General features: G+C 43.4%; 1 protein-coding gene across 3 annotated transcripts in view; it reads left to right on the forward strand.

Annotated features, from left to right (window-relative positions):
• CA8 (carbonic anhydrase 8) overlaps nucleotides 1-22,390 on the forward strand; it is a 55,905-nt gene that overhangs the window by 16,064 nt on the left and 17,451 nt on the right. For all 3 annotated transcript variants that reach the window (XM_074985766.1, XM_074985764.1, XM_074985765.1), the window contains exon 4: nucleotides 17,611-17,706. In XM_074985766.1, coding sequence (XP_074841867.1) covers nucleotides 17,611-17,706 — 96 coding nt within the window. The remainder of the gene's footprint in view (nucleotides 1-17,610; nucleotides 17,707-22,390) is intronic.

A 22,390-nucleotide genomic window follows, 5' to 3' on the forward strand; every position in this document is an offset into this window, starting at 1 on the left:
TAACCCACCATCCCCACATAAGTGAAGAGTTACAAGCATGCTAGTCCCAAACTGCTCATTGCCCATCTGCTCCAGGGATTTTCCATTTTTGCCTAATTATGCAGCAGATGTTTTGAGTCTCATACACACCTATAGTATCTTTTGTGATGACTTATTGAAGAGTTCCTGTGAAGTATGTACGCAAAGCATTCTGGCATGCATTTAAGAAATGGAAGATAATCAGACAGAAATCAGGATACCCCGTTGGATAAGAAATGACATATACAGGGAATGTTTGATAGAAGAAAATGAGTAACAAGCCATGGTACTGGTCAGCAGTTGAAGGCTAATCTTGCCTAAAAAGCCAGTGCCCTAGGACCAAATCATGCTGTATTCGGTCAGGGCTAGGTTGTTGCACTTAGCCACAGTGTGTAGTGAAGGTTGATCTGGAACTGCCCCATTCAAGGGGGGCACTGAAGGTAGAAGCCTTTCACAGTTCCTGTGAGAATGCAATTTCTGAGACTTCCTGAAAGGATGCAACATTGGCTGTTCCACCCCTTGGGTAAAGAAGGCAGAGACATTGCTTTCCCTCCTCTTCTCTGCTCCCTTTTTGGCTGAGTTGGCCCCTTAGGAAGCCACCACTGCATTCACTTGAGTTTACTCATTTGAGTGCAGGGACTGCCCTCCTGGTGTCCCAATGGAAACTGCAAGGTGGTGGTGGATCTTCATACCTACCCTGTCCACACGATGTAGCCTCACCAGGGCCAGATGTAATCTCTCTTGCCTTTGGTAGTAAGCGAGTGAGCCACATGCCTGTTGATAGTGAATATACTAAACATAATTCAGCAAATTACCTATTTCTGGGATGAAAGGGTTAATTGCCTTCTGACATTAATTTAATATCAAAGTCTCATTGGACTTGTCTACACTTGCCCCCAACTTCAAAGGGGGCATGTTAATCAGGGTGATGGGAGATTACTAATGAAGTGCTGCGGTGAACATGCAGCACTTCATTAGGCTAATTCTCCCCCACGTCAACTTCGAAGTGTCAAACTTCGAAGAGCCAGTATGTGTGTAGCCACAGGCACTTCAAACTGCTGTACTTCATTAATAATCTCCAGTCACCCTGATTAACATGCCCCCTTCAAAGTTGGGGGCAAGTGTAGACCCAGCCATAATGTCCTGAGTGTTTATGGCACACTAGTCTTGCCACCCAGGCATTCTCATGGCATTACTAGCTTTTTTATCAGGTTAACGATAAAACTCAGGTGAGCTGTCAGAGACAGGACCCTGTACATACAGGGTGTGTCTATGTTGCAGTGACATGAGTGGCTAGTGCATGCCAGCTGATTAGGCACATGAGGCTTGGACTAAGGGGCTCTTTAAATGTGGTACAGAGGTCAGGTTTAGGCTTCAGCACATGCTCTGGGACCCTCCCACATTGCAGGGTCCTCAAGCCCAGGCTCCAGTCTGAGCCTGAATATCTACAACACAATTGGGCCCACCAAAGACAAAGGGGCAAATGCTGTAGGGCCCAATGATTCCACAGGGATCAGGTTTCCAGCCACTGCTAGAGTGCAAGGGTGCCCTGGTCCTTTTGTTTGTCATTGGAGCACTGTCCTGGTGGCACTAAGCGGGAGTGTAGTGTGTTCCAGGCAGTGCTAAGGGCTGGCTGCCCATAGCCCCAACTTTTCCATTGAAGGCCCCTCCCTTTCCAGGATTATGGAGTGGGGCCCCCACTGTGCACTGGGGCCCATCAATTCTGTCAGCCCCTATGACCACAGTTAAACAGCCCCATTAACCTGAGTCCCATGAGCCCAAGGTTTTTTAATTGCAGTGTAGACATGCACAAAAACCCTTCCATTGCAGCAGCTGTGGTGTCTGCTTATTTCCCAAGGCATTAAGGGGTTTATCCTCACAACACCTGCGTGAGGAATTGAAGCACCTTTATCCCCAAATATATAGATGGGAAACTCTGGCTCAGTGGCTTGGCCCATGTCTCACAGGCTGTTTGTCAAAGATGGCAACAGAAGCTCAATTTGTAGATGCTGAGATACTGCTGAGGTACTTACATACAACAATATGTAGACACTTAAATACTTGAGCTAGTAAATTTGTTTTCCAGCAGCACAATTTTCCTTTGAAAAATGCTGATTTGATGTAATTAAAATGTTTTGTGGGAGCATATCGATTTCATTGATATTTTGTTTTGGTAAAATCAAAATGTGTTGTTTCAATATGGCTAAAACCCTTCATTTTAATGCCAGGGTTTCAACTCCTAGGATGTAGGAAGTTCCATACAAATTAAATATACTCAAAATAATGACAGCAACATCGCCCCTGTCCTTGATTTTCCAGGACAGATCATTCTCCTTAGGCCTGAGTGTAATGTGCTCCAGCTGACTTTACCTGGAGTACAGTCCCATGAGTAATGTTACCAGATGGCAGAGATTAGAGTAGCTCTAAGGGCACTGTGTCTTATACCTGGGCTAGTAGATGTGCTGTGCAAAAACTTGGCACAGCAAACAGAGTTCCTTCTAAGTTTTTTCCAGCTATCGGCAGGATACATTTTGTTATATGTACCCAGGCATGTGCAGATGCGCACCACCAATAGAAACATAGGCTGCCAGCTGTGTGTGGCTGTGGGTGCTCGGCTAATCATGTTAGTGGCACATGAATCTCTCCTGGGCAGCTGCCCAAGTGCTTAGCTTACAGGGAACACTGACATCAAAGAATCTGGGCTAGAAATCTGACCATAGGATTTACACAGCATTTCACTTTCCTGGGGAAGGGTTCGGTGCCAAAAGCCAACCGTTTGGGAGTCAAGTAATAGTGTCTTGGCTTTTTTCGTCACTTATTAGTAGGTCGAGTACAGTTTTAATTTTGAGAGGATTACTATTTTCATTATATCTCCTTCAAATTCAAGGTGAAAAGTTGAAAACCTGGAAGCAGTAGAGTTTTCCCTTGTACACAGGAAGAAAATTAGATTTGCACAAATTTGGTACATGGCTCATTTTAGGAACTCTCAGTTCCCTTGCTCTTCCACCCAAATGGGTAATGCTTTCAGGTCCTTCAAGGTAAAAACTTCTGTAGCATTGAACACGCATATACTAATTTGATGAAATATACCAAAATGCGAATATTATTCACAAAATACTGTTCAATGAACTATAGCACCAGTTGAAAAAAAAATGAAATCTTATTCAAAAGTAGCACACACATTTGGGAAAATCATGAGCCACTTGAGAACAAGAACATTCAAATAAAATGAACTGAGTGAATTATCGTAGTCCAAGCTGTTCACTAATATACCACATTATCCAATCAGATGGGCTGTGAAATTTATTCTTCCCACAACTAGTGAATAGCTCCTGACTTGACATTTGACACCCTTGTATTATTACCTTTGGTGGTCTAACTGCACAACCTTCTCTTAGTCCCTCCAACAATCACACTGAGCTGTTTGCCCACACAGTACGCTATGGAAGTAACCCCCACCGGTTTGCTTATTGATTATCATGATGATATTTTGATTTCCTACGCAAAACCCAAGTAAAGGGACTTAGGTTTCACCTACACTATGAGATAAATTCAAATTTAGTTCAGATAGCTTGAATTTACCAGGTGATGGTCTTCACTGTAAATTACCATTAGCTTGATTTAGGGAGCGCTAATCTCGAGATTACAAAATCGCATTTACCTCATGGGTATAGCGTCAAGCTCGAATTCAGAAGTTCGAATAAATGCAAGTGTGGAAGTGCCACATCTTAAAAGCACCTCCAGCGGTGTTCCAGATGTAACCCACAATGCCCCTCAGTGCTCCACTTTGGCTGCTGCTCTCCAGTAACAGGAAGAGCCTGAATTTCCAAACAGGACCAGCAAGCATTTAGCTGTGGTCTCATGTTAGAATGACAGCCTGAGAAATGGCTTCTTTCTGTGCTGTTAGAGGTGTGCGTGCATCTGCTCATTCAAGTAGCCCTTGCAGGGAGTTTGCAGCTCTGCCTGCCCACTTATTTTTTTCTATGCTGTCTGATGCCAGCCCCTGTCCCTCCATACTATGTGTCAACAAGGCTGTGCTGGGGGTTGTGCTTGGATAACAAGCTGAAAAACTTCTGCTCAGCAGTTTACATCTGTGTGTGAACCCCCTACCTTCGCCCACAGGCTCCACACAGTCTGGGTCTTTCCCATGTTCAGGCACATCACATGGGTAGCCCCCAGTCAACCCAATAAGAGGATGTGCCAGCCTTCTGTTTGGCGCTGACAGTGCTATCAGTCACTTGGAAAAGAATGTCTGGGCTTTGCTGCAGGTGTGGGGAAGTCTCCCCTGGTGGTTAAGATACTGAGGGCTTTGTTGCTGCTGCCTTGGGATTGTCTCCCACAGCGGTTAAGAGACTGGGGGCTTTGCTGCTGTTGTGGGGAGGTCTCTCCCAGTGGCTAAAGGGCTTGATGCTGCCACTGGGGAAGGAACAATTCAACTGGTCATCCACTGACCCCTCCCCCTTGGCCCATACCTGGGCTTGCTTCTGCTGCTGGGGAAAAGTCTCCCCTGGTGGCTAAGGGGCTTGCTGCCACGGCGGGGAGGACCATTTCAATGACCTCCCACCAGTGATTCCCCACCCCCTTGACCCATACCTGGGTTTGCTGCTGCCGGGGGAAAACCAACAATTATTTTTTTCCTGCACAGTCCGGGACCCTGCTTTAAGACTGTCCCTAACACCAATATAGTATATGGGAAACCAAAAATTCTTTCTTCCTACATTCCTCTCAATGTAAGACGCTATCTGGGCCCCTACATTATTTTCAGGGATCACATTTCTGCAATGGTGGAAGGTGAAATACTCAGTGGATGGCCACTGGAGAACACAGTCGTTGCATGGAAGCCTTATAGTGCACTGGAAAGCCATAAACCCTTTCCATTAATAACATAATGAATGCGGAAACCAACAGTTCTTTCTTCCTACCTTCCCTTCAAATTAAAAAACATTCCAAGTCCCTGCATTATTATCAGGGATCACATGCTAGCAATCATCAGTAGATGTCCAGTTGAGAATACAGTCGCTGCACTTGTGTTGGCAGTGTAATGTGGGGGAAAACCAAAAATTCTTTCTTCTAATTTTGAGGGTCTTCTGAATTATTTCCGGTGATCAATGTATTTTTAGGGATCAGGAGGGGAATGATGGAAATGCAGTGGTGGAAGATGACATCAAGACCAGCGAGCATACCCAGGATGCTATGGGGATGAGGGAACTGTGGGATAGCCTCCCACAATGCACTACTGAAACAGTCAGTGTGTGTGGCAGCAATGACTCCACTTTGTGGGAAGCTCAGTGTGAAGTGAGGAGGATCAAAATTGAACTTATAAATTCCAGAATTAGAAAATCGATATAAATAAATTCAAATTTATCTTGTAGTATAGATGCAGCCTCAATGTAGTAAGGAGCTTGAAAGGTCCTTCTCCTTGTAAACCATGGCAAAGATAGAAGAACCTTGCAGCTTGGCCACAGATGCTCCTAAAGCCCAGACACTGTGGGCTTACTGCATTACATACAGGTAGCTCAAGGTCATATCTTGCCACTTCCACTGTGTTGAGGGCTGCTCTGCATTCAGTTCTGTGTCCATCAGAGACTCCCTGCCTATGGGTACACCCTGGTTTTGTTGACAAAACTGTTGGAATACCCACACAAAAAATGCATTTTGTTCACAGTTTGTTGACAAAACTCAGCCCTTTTGCCAGCAGCATTCTGCCTCTCAGCTATTAGGCATAAAGCTGCTGTTGATAGATTCTGTTGACAAAAAAGCTGTGTGGACACTCTGGGGGGGCCTTCTCTTGAGACCCTATATTAGCTCCTGTACACAGAACAAGCCTTCTGCAGCCATGGAAGGGGTGAGGAGGGAAGGCAACTTCTGGGCAATATTTATGTTCTACTCAGCTATTAATTAGCTTCACTCAGACTGAATTTGCATGGTTAAATGGTATGTATTTTCTCCTGATTGATCACTTGCACTTTGAACCACACAAGTTTTATTAGTTCATTTTTTTGCTTCCTCTTTGTGTTGTGGGACATGCAGTCCTTCTGCCTCACCTCTCAGATACTCTTATATAGCCTCTATACTGCTTCTATGAATTCTAATAGTCTCACTTTCCCTTTCAGGCTGTTAATAACTAACTTATTATTTTTTTAAATCACCCTTTTGAAATGGAGTGCCATGGTAGTATTCCTTGGTTTGACTGCCCAGTGAGGATGTGGAACTGAAATATTGTGTATTATGGTCACTCTATAGGGCTCAAATGCTTCCTGGAACAATTCAGCAGTAAGTCAAGTTTCTCCTCTGATAACTCTCAAATTATTGGTTATTGTAGTGAGAAATGTTTTCTGATGTCACACCCGCGTGTGATATTGCTTTACTCAGTATTTTGGTAGCTGAAATTACACATTACCTTGCTGCTGGCTTCTGTTGTTCTCCTGATCTCACATACATTTCTGGGCCATGTACTTAACTTTCACTAAGCTCCCTTTGGATTGCAGAAGCCATAAAAGGAACATCGTGCCAACTCCAAATGGGCAGGTGAAGATTCCCTTTACTTCACATATTCTCCTCCACTTTTGCGGCATATTGTGGGTGGAATCACATGTTGCACTCTGGCAAACCTGAACCCATGGAAAACCCTTTAGGGCAGTGTTCCTCAACCTTTTTGATACTGGGACTGGTTTGCTGTCTTCCTAAACCGTATCAGGGAGCTCTCAGGGATCAGCATTGCTCTGTATGCTGGCTGTTGTGAAAAACTAATGTAAAGGACTCTAGTGGCTAGTGTAAAAGTTAGAGCAGTCCTTAGGAGGCACTACCTCATGTCAAGGAGAGGTTCAGCCCCAAAGTCAAGGACAAAGGTGATAGCGACTTATCACTGCTTTTGCTTGAACTTCATCCTTTATTCTGACTGAGAGCCCAAGGTGGATTCTAATGTTAATAAACTCAGATTTGTATTCATGCTGAATCTTCCTCATAGGTATTCTCCTTTAAACAGAAAACTCATGCTTCCTAAGAAGATCTCTCTGGCTACATCTACACTTAGGAAAAACTTCGAAATGGACATGCTAATGTCCAAATCGGAGGATATTAATGAGGTGCTGAAATGAATATTCAGCACCTCATTAGCATGCTGCCAGCCTCGGCACTTCGAAAGTGCCACATTTCACTAGCCCATGGCTTGTCTACACGGAGGTACTTTTCGAAAGGACCCTGCAAACATCAAAATCCCCTTATTCCTATCAGCTTTCAAAAAGGACCCCTGTCTAGATGAGCCACATGTGAGTGAAATCAGCTGGCAGCATGCTAGTGAGGCACTGAGTATTCATTTCAGCGTCTCATTAGTATTCTCCGATTTGGCCATTAGCGTGGCCATTTTGAAGTTTTTCCTAAGTGGAGACATGGCCTCTGTATCCCATAGATTCTTAATATACTGTGCTGCTTGTCTGTTTCTTTCCCCAAAACCATCTTTCTAGTATAAATCACATTCAGAAATTATGGCATAATATAGTTCCTTTTCATATAACCAGTACCTGAAAGCCAATTATTAAGAGGTCTTTACCAAATTTCAGACTTTACAGCTCACCTATTTGTGTTTTCAGGCTGTTTGCATTAGTGTATAGGTAGTCTTTAAAGTGTCGCTGGAACATTTTTGGTGGTGGGATACTGAAAGCCATCCCTGTTACCCTGTCCAGCCCCTCTCCCAGAGCTGGAGGTAAGAGCAGGGCCATGTTTTCAGGATGTGGGAGTCAGATAGGGCTAAGGGGACTGAGGCTGGGGCCAAGACTGAGGATGGGTGCAGGGCCAGAAGAGGAGCCTCAGATGGGGATGGTAGCCAGCTCAGTAGTATCAAATCTTTGTACTGGAACTCCTATACTGGTTTTCTCTGCTTTTCTTCTTGTGCAACCTGAATTAAAACAAATGGGCTGACGTGGAGGAGAGCAAGGAAGATTACAGCATGAGAAGCTTAGGAGTGAAGTTTATAGGACCCTCCACACAGTGGAGGAGCTCAGCAACTCTGGAGAAGACAAATTCAAACAGGTGGCTGGGCAGTAGTCATCACTGGAGGCATGCTGCTCTCTGAACAGGATTGCTTCTCTTACAGATATCTGTCTGGAAGTTAATGCTAATCTTAGAAGCTGCAACTTTTACTCCCTCCTTGTCCTGTTCTTTTTTTATTGTCCGAGAGGGCCACTCCACAGTATTCTTACAAGATTTGAAAACGGATCAAAACCAGGATATTTTTATCGCTTTCTCTGGCCTAACAACATTTGGATACCCCTCCTGATATGCTTGGTGATGCTTTACTCACCCAAACAGAACCTTGGAAACTCTTCAGTCTGAGAGACACACAGGACTAACAGGGACAGTCTTTGTCTTAAACCTTTAGAAACATGCTTAGCTGACAACAATACTGGCCTAAACAAACTGTTCCAGAGATTACAGTACCTAGTTGCACAGCTAATGGGAAATTTCTGTGTAACCTAGTTCTGATGGAGAAACAAATAGGCTCCCAAAGATTAATTTGCATTTGACATTGCTTGCATAAAAGAAGGGAGTCTTTGTGATAATTAGCTGCTCAGTAAGAGTAAGAATGCAGGCTATAGAAGAAACTGAATAACAGATTACAGAAATACCCTGTGCTCAAGTAATCTTAGTGAAATTACAGCAGCAAGAAGTTCTTCTGACAGATACATTTTAAGCTGTGGATCTGAAAAACAATTCTTCAAAAACAGCACCACATTATTGTACGTATTTATTTTCCTCATTCTGGTCACACATTTTCAGACCGCCGATGTCTCCAGCCTCCAACCCAACAATGGGTATGTCACATTTCTCCCTTGCCATTGGGAACAAGAAGGAGAGGAGGTAGATGAGGGAATCTGTAACATATGGTAACATTTGGGTTAAATCTTCAGCCACACTCTTTACAGGAGTGTGGAGAGGAGCCCAGTGTGGCTTGAGCACAGTTGGTAGGCTCTTGAGCAGATCAAATCCTCAGGACCACATCACCCAGCTGAAGGGGTGCCCTGGGCCATGGCTGCTAGATGGACTGGAGAAGTGGCTGCAGCCAGATTGTGCAGGTGCTTCGTGCTGCTTTCTGTTCGTTCAGCCTATATGGTGCTGCCTTGTGGAGACTTTCTCTGCCTGGTGCCACTGAGATCCAGTAGGCATTTGCTATTGAGAGAGCACAATCTGGCCCATAATTACCTTTACAGTCCCATCTGCTTAGTTTTCCATTAAAACCATCATTTGACTAGTGTGGCAGGACTAATTTTTTGTTTGTCCAAATACCAAATGAGGTGTTCATAATTCCTCTAATAACTGGTAAATGAAGTTAAACATTCTATACAATGCTTGTTATAATATACAGAGATGCACACCATCCAATATGACGGCGCATTATCGGATGCTTTCAGAATCAGGAGCGGCGTCAAACAAGGATGCGTGCTTGCTCCAACATTGTTCGGGATCTTCTTCGCACTCCTCCTGAAGCATGCCTTTGGATCTTCAACAGAGGGCATCTTGTAGCACACAAGATCTGATGGGAAACTGTTTAACCTTGCAAGGCTGAAAGCTAAGTCTAAGGTGTGTGAAGTCCTCATCAGAGACATGCTGTTCGCAGACGATGCTGCTGTAGTGTCTCACACAGAAGACCAGCTTCAAAAACTGCTGGATCAGTTCTCCAAAGCGTGCAAGGACTTTGGGCTTACCATCAGCCTAAAGAAGACAAACGTACTCGGTCAGGATGTTGCTGAATCCCCATCAATCAGCATTGACAACTATACATTAGAGGTCGTCCACTAGTTTGTTTACCTCGGGTCCACCATCACTGACCCCCTGTCATTGGACACTGAGCTAAATAGGAGAATTGGAAAAGCAGCCACAACTCTGTCCAGACTCAGCAAGAGAGCGTGGAATAACAACAAGCTGTACACTCACACCAAAATGCAAGTCTACAGAGCCTGCATCCTCAGCACCCTCCTTTATGGCAGCAAGACTTGGACCCTGTATGCCCGCCAGGAAAAGAAGCTGAACGTCTTCCACTTGCGCTACCTCAGGCGCATCCTTGGAATATCATGGAAGGACAGAGTGACCAACACCGCCGTCCTCGAGCAAGCTGGAATCTCAACCATGCACACCCTCCTCAGGCAGCGTCAACTCCGCTGGCTTGGCCACGTCCACAGGATGAATGATGGAAGGATTCCAAAAGACATCCTGTATGGTGAGCTAGCCTCTGGCAAAAGACCTCCCGGACACCCCCAGTTGCGCTACAAAGATGTCCACAAGAGAGACCTCAGAGAGGTAGACATCGAGCTGGACAACTGGGAAGAACTAGCAGATGACCTCAGCAGATGGAGGCAGGGGTTACACAAGGGCCTTCAGAAGGGTGAGATGAGGATCAGACAGCTAGCAGAGGAGAAGCGAGTGCACAGAAAGCACAATAAGGACTTGCCAGACACCCACTACATCTGCAAGAGATGCAGCAAGGACTGTCACTCTCGTGTGGGTCTTCGTAGTCACAATAGACGCTGTAAATGAAGTCCTCAATTGAAACTATAAAGGGCGCAATCCATAGTCTATGCAGACTGAAGGATGCCTACTACTACTACATGTCATAGGGCTGGAAGGGACCTTCGGAGGTTATCGAGTCCAGTCTGCTGCCTCCTTGGCAGGACTAAGAACCATCCCTGACAGATTTTTTTTTAAATCTATTTGCCTCAGACCCCTAAATGGCCTCCAGAGGGATTGAACACACAACCCTGGGTTTAGTAGGCCAGTGCTCAAATCACTGAGCTATCCTTGTAGAAAAACTGGACAAATTATTCTCCATTGTGTAAATGTATCATGTACTTACAATCAGGGCTGGATTAAGGCTAATGGGACTAAAACTTTGTGCATCTATCTTGCTAGATAGGTGGTTTATTCAGCTTCCTCTATCCAGGCAAACTCTTCTTCCCACACCAGAGTCATTTCTCTTCTTCAGACAGGAACCTGGCCAACTCACCCTAGGAGATAATTGGTTTCCTTTTGCCAACCACAACCACTGAAAATCAGGACTTTAGCTGAGCAATTTGAACAGAACCTTTCTTGTTATACTGACATGCTCATCTAATTTAAGCTTGTAATGCTTTAAAACCAACTAATGGCAAAATGCCAGTACAGTCTAGTTGTTTTAGTCTATTATTTTACCAAATCAGTCTGGTATTACCAGAATATACTCTTTATTTTACTGTCTCACATCAGTGTAAAAAGGTTAGCAGAATATTGGGCATTAATCTGAAAAGGTGCAAAAAGTTAGCTTTGCTTTCAGAATAATGAATATGAATTGCTGCATATAGGATGGGAAAGTACAGCTATGAATTTCACAGGTTACAAATTCATCATACAGCTGTATTATAAAAATCTACAAAAGTGTTGGTGTTGGTTCTCCCAAGGTGGATATTAATAGGAATTGCATGTTCTACCAACTTGGGGATATATTCCTTAGGGTTTAAATTGTATCATATTTGTTGGTAGATGTTTTTTCTTTTTTATTAGTAATAGTAGTTTTTATTTCGGCATGTCATGTTCTCACCAGACTTCTATATGACTAACCAGATTACGAATAAAACAGCTAACAAACAAAAGAGCAACCTACCCAAAGAGTAAATAAATGACAGTTCGAAAATAATGTTTTCTGAAGAAAAGAATTGTTTTTCCTCGTTTTCTATTATTTCCCCTTTTTGGTTCGCCCTTGGTGTACCTATCTATTTATTTATAAGGCCTTTATCAATATCGCGTCTGAGTGACTACCAAGTATGTAAGACTAGGAGAAAGAGGTACAGTTTTGACCTTTCTTTTTTTTTTCTCCTCAGTCTGGAGGAGAATTAGCTTGATTGTTTTTTAATGAAACTCTACACCTATTTATTTGTTAAAGACATAAATTTGTCAGTGCTAGAGTAAATGCAGTGAAGAGTGTGGCCATTCTTATTGTAGGCTTTGTGATCATTTCTCATTATGTCATGTGTCTAATTCAGATTGTAAACCCTTGAGGACAAGGCCTTGGTCTCCGTGCTTGTCTGTGAAGTGCCATGCATGATGTCTCCTGGGGCTGTTCCAGCAGAGACTAGGAGTACCCTCCTTGTAACCCCCATTAGACACATGTACTATGTATTTCCCTGAAGGGGTGGCTCTATCCTGCTATAGTTTTCCTGCAACTCTGAGCTGCATAGTGGTTACTAGCAGAGAGTAGCACATGTGCCCAGGAGAATGTGGGACCTCCAGTGGAGGTGGCTGATGTGGCTGATGGAGTGAAGGGGAGGAAAAACTCCTTGGACAGGCAAAAACCAGGCCAAATTTGTCCTTAACTAATGCTGATATGCTCCCATCTCTCATCGCTGTTAAATTCAGGAGTCATTTAATTCATCCAGTACTATTCTTTCACTCTCTTATTTCTCTACTGCAGCCATTTTAAACTCCTAGTAGTAACTGCCACCTCAGCGCTTTGTTTCTTCACCCAGAAAGCAACTCAAGCAGCCCTCTGACTCTGAAGCGAAGGGACAGCACCAGATACACAGAGCCCTGTGCAGATACAAAATTTGTGCCTGCATCTGAACAGTGATCAGCAAAATTGATTTGCATATATCCTCAGATATAAAATGGATGTCCACATCTGTGTTTGCAGATATCTGTAGATATAAAGGGGATACCCACAGATTTGCAAGGCTCTACAGCTACAAGAAGAAAAGAGTAGTTGTCCTCCTCTGATGTGGACCATAATGATCTGACCTCTACCAGCCTACTAGTATTATTATTTATCCGCATTACAACAGCACTGTAATCATGGGCCTATAGTGTTAAGCACGGTACAAAGACGAAACAAAAAGATGGTTCCAGCCCCCAGTCTCAGGGCAAATCTACACCAGGGGAGAAAGATGACCTAAGATACACAACTCCAGCTATGAGAATAGTGTAGCTGGATTTGACAAACCTGAGGTCAAATTTCTCTGTCATACCCACAGTGGGAGGTTAATGGGAGAAACTCTCTTACTGACGTTTCTTACTCCTTGTGACTGCAAATAGTATGGGATTGGTGGGGCGAGAGCAGGGGTCGGGGGGCATCCTGACATTGTTTATACTAGACCTCCTAAATCTAATCCTGGAAGATTGACCTCCAGTGTGTCAACCCAGTGCCAAGTGTCGACAAGCCCTAACCATAGGGAATACATGACCGGAGTTCTGAAGTCTTAGAAACTTTTGAGTTGGAAAGTCCTACAAATGTCTCCTTAGTTCCTGCTCATGCATTGTGGCAGGATTGCAATAAAGATTACTCAACCTGTTCCTAACTGTTCGGTGTTTACCTCAGTAGTCTCTCTAATCTTTTCTATCTACGTGTGGATTTTTTCCATCATTTGCAGAATATTTTTTTATGTGTACCAAGGCATGTACAATTGTGCACTCCTAGTAGAAGCAAACAGCCTAGATGCGGGCGCTTTGCTAATCAGCTGGGAAGCATTTGAATCTCTCTTGAGTGGCCGCAAAGGCACACGTACAGCTTATAGGGAACACTGGGCTACACTAATGCTGAGTATCTTGGGTATGGACATTTCCATGCCTCCCTTTGGCTGGCTGTTCTCTTGTCTAACTTCTCTTTATATTTTAGGATTTTAGGACTAAATGCAGATCTCTGCTATACCAATACGTAACTAGTGAAGGGAAGTGCTAAGTGAGCGCTAGAAATAGGACACTAGCATGTCAGCTCACAGCACCACATCTCCAAGCGTTAGTGGGTTGTGGGGATGTGAAAGCTCTAGCCAGCTGATATGTGTCCTGTGGTTAACAGCACAAGCTAGTCAAAAACAGGTAGTCAGGAGTTTTGCTCAACTTCAGAGCAGCAGGATGTTGCACTTCATAGCTCAAATCCCTGCCTGGGCTCTTGTAGCACACAATGCACCTCATGCTATTTCTCATTCTCTTTCTAGATAGGCCCTGGCAAAATTTGACCACTAATGATTTTTTAATAAGGGAGCCTGTAAGCAGTTCCCACTAGTAGCAGGGTGGCCTAGTGGCTAGGCCCCTGCAGTGCCTAGGGGCCCAAAGCGTAGGCCTTCAGCCCACATCCTAGAGGCTGTAGTGCTAGTTTGGGGCATGGCCCCAAGCATCTAGTTTCCCCTCCTTAGGAAAGGTTCTCTGGGATTCTCCCCCTTTTAGCCTGAGGGAGGGTTTGAAGGCTGTGATCTCCAGTGGCCAAGCCAGCAGCAGCTCTGACTCAGGCCGTGCAAGTGTCAGAACTAGCTCCTGCCTCTTGGCTGGTCAGCCCTGAACTGGGCTATCTTCTCTTCTCTTATCCTGCCTCCAGGCCTGACACTGGTGGCAAGTGAAATGGGGTGGGGCTAACTGGGCCAACAGGCTCTGTTTAGCCCCTGCACTGCCAGGTCTTCCTGTCACTCCCTTACAGAGCTACAGTTATCAGTAGTGTTACACATAGGTGGACCCCAATTGTGTTAGACAACATGGAAACTCATGGTAGTAGCCAATTTCTGCCTAGAAGAGATTCCTATCTTAATAGGTCAGAGAAACAAAGTGGGGAATACACAGAGAAGTGAAGTAATTTGCTCCCCAGTAGGTGAGCTTCAGAGACAGGAGTAGAACCCAGGTCTACTAAGCTATGCCTATGCGACACCCTAAACTTGAATAAGACAATTTGTGATAGGCAAATTGTGTATCTTATTTCGAGTTTATTTCAAAATGGGCTATTTCATCATTTGGTGCTGTCTAAACAGTGCCAAATGTCAAAATAGTGCACTGTTTCAAATCATCCCTTACTCCTGCAACGAGGGATGCTGAAATAGTGCACCATTATTTCAAAAAACATTTTGAAATAACAGGTGTGTTTCAAAGACGTGGAGTTGCTATTTCAGGATACCAAGAAATCCCAAAATAGCTCTGCTGTGTCAACATAGCCCTGTTGTCCAGTCCAGGGACTGTAGCTATTAGGCCAGTCTGCTTCCTGACAGGTGAAGTGTCCGGACAGCATGCTATATGGGTCTTGCATGGGTCTCCTCTTTGAGAAAAATATCAAGTCATGCATTTTCCTTTTAGAACTTCAGAAAACAACTTGTAACATTTCAGCCAGATGCAGCAAAATGTCATGTTACAAATGTTCTGTCCCTGAACATAACAACACATGGAATGTCATGGTGGCTTTAGCTCAGATCTACCTGTTGACTTAGTCAAAGTAATGGGCTCTGTAATGTTCAAGACCATTGTTACGGTCACAGAAGGAAAAGTTTACACTGACATTTAAAATAAAATTAATAGCAGGGGTATGGGGTATTGTTTTTCTGCTGTTCCAAGGACATTGCCATGACAATTACATTACTGGTATGTTATTCCTTTTTGGGTGTTTGAACAGATCTGTTGGTAGGAAGCAAATTTTTCTTAGTTAATTTCAGGGGTTCTTTTATATTTATGAGACTGCATGAGCTCCCTCTAGTGCCACGTGTAATATCTGCACATTCCTGTCTAAACAAATAATACATCTTTTTGGAGAAATAGTCTGACTTGAGCCATAGCATTTCTTTGTAAACTAATTGGATTGTATTAATTCAGCTTTTTCTTAGAGACAGTGTTAGTCACTAAATTGTCCTTATTTGAGCTTTTGTTTTGCTTTTTAAAGAGTCATTTAATATTAAAAATGAAAAAGGGAAATAAAGATCATTTTGGGAAAGTCTCACAAGTATTGAAGAAAGCAAAGTTACAAAAGGACCCAATTAAATGGTAAATTTAAACAAGATGTGAAATAACTGATTTGGTCTTCACATGGATTTGCTTGAAGGAAGGCTTTGTGCACACACAACTTTTGGTAGTACAAATCTGTAAGCCTTTATGCATGCCTTTTCGATAGAACATACCTCATGAATTACCAGGGCAATGGTGAACAGCTGGGTCCTCATCAATGAAAAATAACCCCTTACTGTCCCAGGCTCATTGAGCATAGTGGGTTGGGGAAAGGTTATATGGGGGAAAAGGTAAGCAAAGCAGCAAGACTGGTGAGCAAGGAGACAGGGTCTCAGCTTAGTTCTAGGTCTTGTTTTAGATGGTAATTGATTTGCCTATAGCTACTGTAGCTATGGGTAAGTGCTTTTTATATTAGCAATGCTTGACGCAAGTAGACTTTCTAACTGAAAATGAGCTTGGAATTTTTTATCATGTCAAATATTTGTGTTCAGAATGAGCAGAATGATGATAATATGCTCACTTCATTTGTAACAGTGCATTTTAGAAAGAACGATCATCAGGTTTGTATGTTTGGCTCCCATCTGAGCTGAAATAAGGGATGAGGCAGCAGCCTGGAGGCCTGACCATGTGAGATGCCGAACAATCTAAATGAGTTCTCTGGGTGTGGAGAACAGTCATTTCTGCTTGGAGATGCAAGCATGCAGAAGACAGAGAGACATACTCTGTGTTAAAAACTATTTTTTGCAAAAACTACTAGAAAAGCAGATGATGTTTCCACCCCTCAGACACATAACAGTGCAAAACACTGATCACTTGATTTTACAACAGGGAATTAAATTTAGTTTTCTGTAGCTGTTTTATCTGCATGGAATGTGCCAAGGCTGTTCCTAGATAAACTTAAGCAGACAGGCGTGAGTGGGGGAAAGCTCTGCAATGCTTTTGGCCACAGCCAAGGAGATAACATGCTATCACTAGTTCTGGAAACAGTCAGCCATTTGAAAAGCATATTGCTCTTCACTGTATAAAGCCTGACATATCCCCTTGCTTTCTTTTTATTAACAGGTTGCTTCTCTGACTGTGGTTCTCAAATCTTTTTGGGCAGCTATGTCAGTTTGCCAGAATATGAACTTGCCAGCCAGTGACTACTGCTTCCCATTCACATGTGCATCTACTAATTCAAGCCCTGACTTAGCAAAGCTGAGAAGCTGCTGCACATCCACAGGCTTTTATTGGCATTTGGGGGGGAAAAGGCAGTTTAATATACATTTACTATGCCATAGTACCTCCATCCCTGGCTTCTACAAGCTGCCTGTGTTCATTCTCCCCAGTCTTGCTGCCTGTGCTTATCTTTTCCATTTATAACTTTTCCCCAATGCGCAAAATTCAGTAAGCATAGCGAGGAAGGGGTTGTTTTTAGTGATGACGTCCCAGCTATTCACCATTACAGTAGTAGTTCATCAGATACGTGCTATCAAAAAAGGCACAACCAGCCAATCAAAAGGAATCTTAGGAAAATGTATGTCCACAGCAGCCACGCTCTAATGTGGCAGATATGAATTTCAGGCTTGGAAAAGTGCTAGAGGGCAGTGACTGAGCTACTGTTCATGAGATGAGTTAGCAGCATTTATTTCAGTGCTTCAGAATGAGGGAGCACACCATTTGTAACACATTTATCCATGCCTTTGTCCTGGAGACTTGGCAACAGCAGAAAGCAAGGCATCCTTTCTGTGGTTCTGAACAGTACTGTATTATAATGGCCATCGTGGGATTCCATCTTTTATAATATGGACTGGCTTTGCAGGCTCAAATCACCTTCCTGTTCCCCACATCCAAAGAAACTTTTACCGACTTGGTGACATAGTCTGTATTATTTTGTTTTAGCTCCATCTAATCCACTGGAACTCGACTCTGTACAGCAGCATTGAGGAGGCAGTGGGGAAGAAGCACGGGATAGCTATCATTGCTCTATTTGTGCAGGTAAATGTTTTACCATTGTGGCCACACATTATCCTTTGGCTCCCATATATTACCCTTCTACTGTTGCCCGCTGTTTGTGAGCTCAGAAAACAAGGGTAACCCACAATTGCTTGTGTTCTGTAACAGCAAGCCTCTGTCTACGTTTACATTTGGTGTGTATGGTAATTAAAAGAATAGTTGATTAAAAGCCACCTATTTAAAATAATGTAACTAAAGAATGTACCATCAGACTGCCTTGTCCTGCAGTTTTGTCCTGCCATATAAGCTAAACATCAGTGAGCTCAGTCAGTACTTGGATGACATACCTTTAAAGAATGTTGATGGGGTAGTAGGAAGTTGCATTGGCAATTCTGATTCGGTGCCACGCTGCCTTCTCACTTGGCAAGAGCTGAACATCAGCATGCTAGATGGTATTGTGTAAGAACTGAAGTGCTGACCACTTCTTTGATCTTTGAAAGTCCAAGAGCCCCCTTAAGAGGAAACAGGCTGTTGATGCTGATGTTCAGGCCAAACTTTTTGGGTAATTGCATACTGTCTACTTCAAATTCACACTGAAATTTCAATTGTAAAAGGAAACTCTGAGTTTATTGTCTTAAACAGTTGTGTACTAAGGCATGGAGCTGTCTGTAAATGAGAGGTGTGGGTTCCTAATGCTCCAGTGGGAATGGAAGAAGGTGGTATGTTTCAGGGATACACCTCCCTGAGCTCCAAGGGACCATGTCCACTTAAGCAGCGGTTCCCAACCTTTTTGAGATGGTGACCCATTTGGACAATTCAGGAAGATTTTGTGACCCAAGGCAATTCAAAACTGTGATGTGGGGAGGAGGTTGCCCCCAGGGCTGCCTGTTCCCACATAAGATTTATAAAAACTGGGGCAGGGGGTGGGAACCCTGAAAGCTCTGCAGCTGAGAGCTGGCTGGGGCATAGAGCCCTGACTGGATCTCAGCTCCCCCTGCTACCCCGTTCCCAGGTTTAAACCCCTCTCAGCGCCCCCCGGCCCTCACCTACGTCACATGAGCTGCCGCTGCTGCCCCCCACTGCTTCTTTGCTGGGCCACTGCTGCCTCCTCCTTTGCACAGTTCCTCCCAGCCCTCTTATTCCTGTTCCACACCTGCAGTGCGGGCAGTTCCCTGCCCTGCTGTGCTGAAATGGGACTCAGTTTAATCGGTTAAAGGGCAGGGTCCAGCCTGCCGGCCATTAACCAATTAAACTGAGTTCCACTGCAGCACGGCAAGGCAGGGCAGGGACTGGGAGCTGGAGCCACATGCTGCTTGGAGCTGCCCAGCTGGTGACCCTCACCAAATCTAATCATGATCCATGTTTGGGTCACGACCCATAGGTTGGGAATCCCTGGCTTAAAGTGTGCTCCCTTCTGCAGTTGTCCAGTCCTGTTGTTCAGGTTCTGGGAGATACAGGGCTGAGAGGAGTGGTTCATGGATGTCTCCACTTAATCTCTGGCTCTTTAATATAAGCCAGGGCTGCCAATAGGGATAGTCCTGTAGAAAGTTTATGTTAGACACAAGGACACCAATGTAGTGCAGCCTCTGCACAGGAATATATGGTGGACACAGACTTCACCTCTTTAGGAACACTGAGGGGGAGATGCTGGGTGATGGTGGTCAAAAGGCAGACCTTGTTGAAAAGTCAAAAACAAAGAGGCCAGGTTGCCCTTAGAGGTCCCTGTTGAGTTGATTGTGATCTGCAGACTCTAAGCAACAGCGAAAGGGTTTCAAGAGCTGTGAACCCTATGAACAACGTGTAGCAGTCTTGATTCCAGCCCCCACTGCTGCCACCCTCTTCCCATGCCCTTGTGAATGTAAAGCATCAATTTCACATAGCCCTAGTCCATGACAAGAAGTGAACTGTTCCATTTCAGGATGTTCAAGGAAGTGAGTTTTTATTCACATTTAGATCAAATACATTTTCTTTCACAGTTAATTTGTCTTATTCCATAATGAGCTGCTGAGCACCTCTGAGCTCTACCTCTATTTGAATGTCAAGGTGCGTTGGTTACAATTCCAGCACTGAGTCAGAATTATTGAACAGTAATGCTGGAAAGTCTCAGTTCTCTCAGCTTTGTATCCTAGAGGCTTAGGTCATAATTGCTTATGTGAAGGTAGCTTCTAATTCCAGCAGAGGTAACCTTGGAGTCACTTAGGAAGCTACATATAATTCTTACGTAAATCTTTGAAACATATCCAATGTACTGTTTCTACTTCTGTCTCTCGCCTTAAGAATTCCATGGTGTGTTCTTATTAGCCAAGAAAGGTTCCCATCTAATTAAAAATTGATTAAAGTTGCTTTATGTTACCAATTAATGGTCCAGTGAGAAAACAAATTAAGCCACCTTTCTTTTCACTTCTATAAAAGCCAGAAAGAATGATTTTTTAAACATTGCTGTTCATAACTGTTTCCTGGAAGATTTCATTTTGAAACCATCTCCTATTGAAACTTTTCCCCTCTTTCATACCTATATGCACAAACACAAACCCTAACAACTCCAATACCACTAGTCAGTTGAATTGTTGGGTGCTTTAAAAAAAAAAGGGAAAAATTTTCTGCCTTGGTGCAGATTTCCTTCTGCACTCCAGTTTTAACCTGCATAGACAGTTACAAAAATTTGGCAGCTTAGAAAAAAGTCAAATGTTAGGTCGTTTTAATTTTGTCAGTATACTTACAAATGTAAAAACACTGGGCTCTTCTTCTGTTCTCATAATGTATCATGTACGTTAGGAATAGTTCCACTGAAATCGTGATGCATGGTGACATCAGAATCAAGCCCAGAAAGTTGCATGAGTTCCTTATTTTTAGGGAGAGATTTTTAAAATCACCTACTTAAGAGCACTAGTCCAGCTAAAGATCAATGGGTCCTGTGCTCCTGGGTCACTTACATGCTTTTGAAAATATTCCCCATATTTTATCCTTTGCCTTGTCATACAGGAGGTCAGACTGGCTGGTCCCAATTGTCTCTTTTGCGCCTAGGAAACTGTGAATCTATGATTCTGCTTTATATACACTCTCACCGTCTCAGTGTCTGAGCATATTCCAATATTGCATGAAGCAATGTCAGTAATCATAGAATCATAGTGCTGGAAGGGACCTCAGGAGGTCATCTAGTCCAGCCCCCTGCTTCAAGCAGGATCAACCCCCTTGAAGTCATCCCACCCAGAACCTTGTCGTGCCAGGACTTGAAAACCTCAAGGGATGGAGATTCCACCACCTCTCTAGGTAAGGCATTCCAATGCTTCATCACCCTCTTGATGAAGTAGTTTTTCATAATATCCAACCTACATCTCTCCCTCTTCAACTTCAGACCATTAGTCCTTGTTCTGCCATCTGACACCACTGAGAACAGTTTCTTGCCCTCCTTTTTAGACCTCCCCTTCAGGAAGTTGAAGGCTGCTATTAAATAACCCCTAAGTCTTCTCTTCTGTAAACTAAACAAGCCCAAATCCCTCAGCCTATCCTCATATGTCTTGTGCTCCAGCCCCTTAATCATTTTTGTTGCCCTCCGTTGAACCTGCTCCAGCACATCCACATCCTTTTTATACTGGGGGGCCCAAAACTGGACACAATATTCCAGATGTGGCCTCACCAGTGCCAAATAGAGGGGAACAACCACTTCGCTAGATCTGCTCGAAATGCTCCTCCTAATGCACCCTAGTATGCCATTAGCCTTCTAGTAATATCTGTCACATGTGGTTTATTCGTTCTCTCATCCCCTTCTCAGGAGGAAAATTGCATGTGCAGTTAAGTTTTTTGCTTCCATAGGATTTTTTTGTTTGAAATACGTTCATGCCACTCCATTAGTGCTTATTCATCAAGCTCAGAAACATTCTTAATTTAAACAATGGCTCTTTGTAAGCTATCTGAGCGTGTTTGTGCCCCATACATGTACACATAGCTCTTACTGATGTCAATAACAGGTGTGTATGTATGTGTGAGCATAGGTATATATCACAGGTTAGACTTGGGCCTTGATTCTATAGTAAACTCTTTCATATTCAGCAACCCCGGGACCAGGAGGTTGCTGGATATTCAAATATTCTGGATGATAGCGAGGTTTACCTAGCATTGTGTAACACTAACGAAAAACAAAATTAGATATTAAGAAAGGAACAAAAATATACAGCAGTATTGTACACTGTAAACTTGTATACTGTATTTGCTGTATTTATTTGTATTTACTTTCACTATACTGTATTTATTGAAAACATAACTAAAATGTACTTTTGATTAAAATGTCAGTTATTTGAGAGTTCCAGATGATAGAATGCCAGACGTGAAAGAGTTTACTGTGTAAAGTAACCTGGCTATTTGCATTACATGCAGTAAATAAACAGGATCTCTCATTTTAAATGTTTCTTTCTATTCATGCCTTTTGTCTGATTTCCAAAAATGAAGATGAGATGTGAAATCCTGACCCTGTTCAAAAGGTTGGAAAAGAAAGGGGTGAACCATGATTTTGCACTTCTCATCCAAGCAAACTCTTGTTAGCTTCAATGAAATGCTCGTTAGCTTCAATGATAGGTTAACCTTAATCAGGAGTGGTGCACAAAGCCTCAGTTATACAGTACCATGGGAGCAAACTCCAGGGTTTCTGTTATGCCTGTGCGCTCAGTTGTTGTATGTACTTTTGTAACAAAAATGTGTGAAGACAAATTATAGCCTTGGCACTTACATC

This window comes from Carettochelys insculpta, chromosome 2 (assembly GCF_033958435.1).
Source record: "Carettochelys insculpta isolate YL-2023 chromosome 2, ASM3395843v1, whole genome shotgun sequence".
Taxonomy (NCBI): Eukaryota; Metazoa; Chordata; order Testudines; family Carettochelyidae; genus Carettochelys; species Carettochelys insculpta.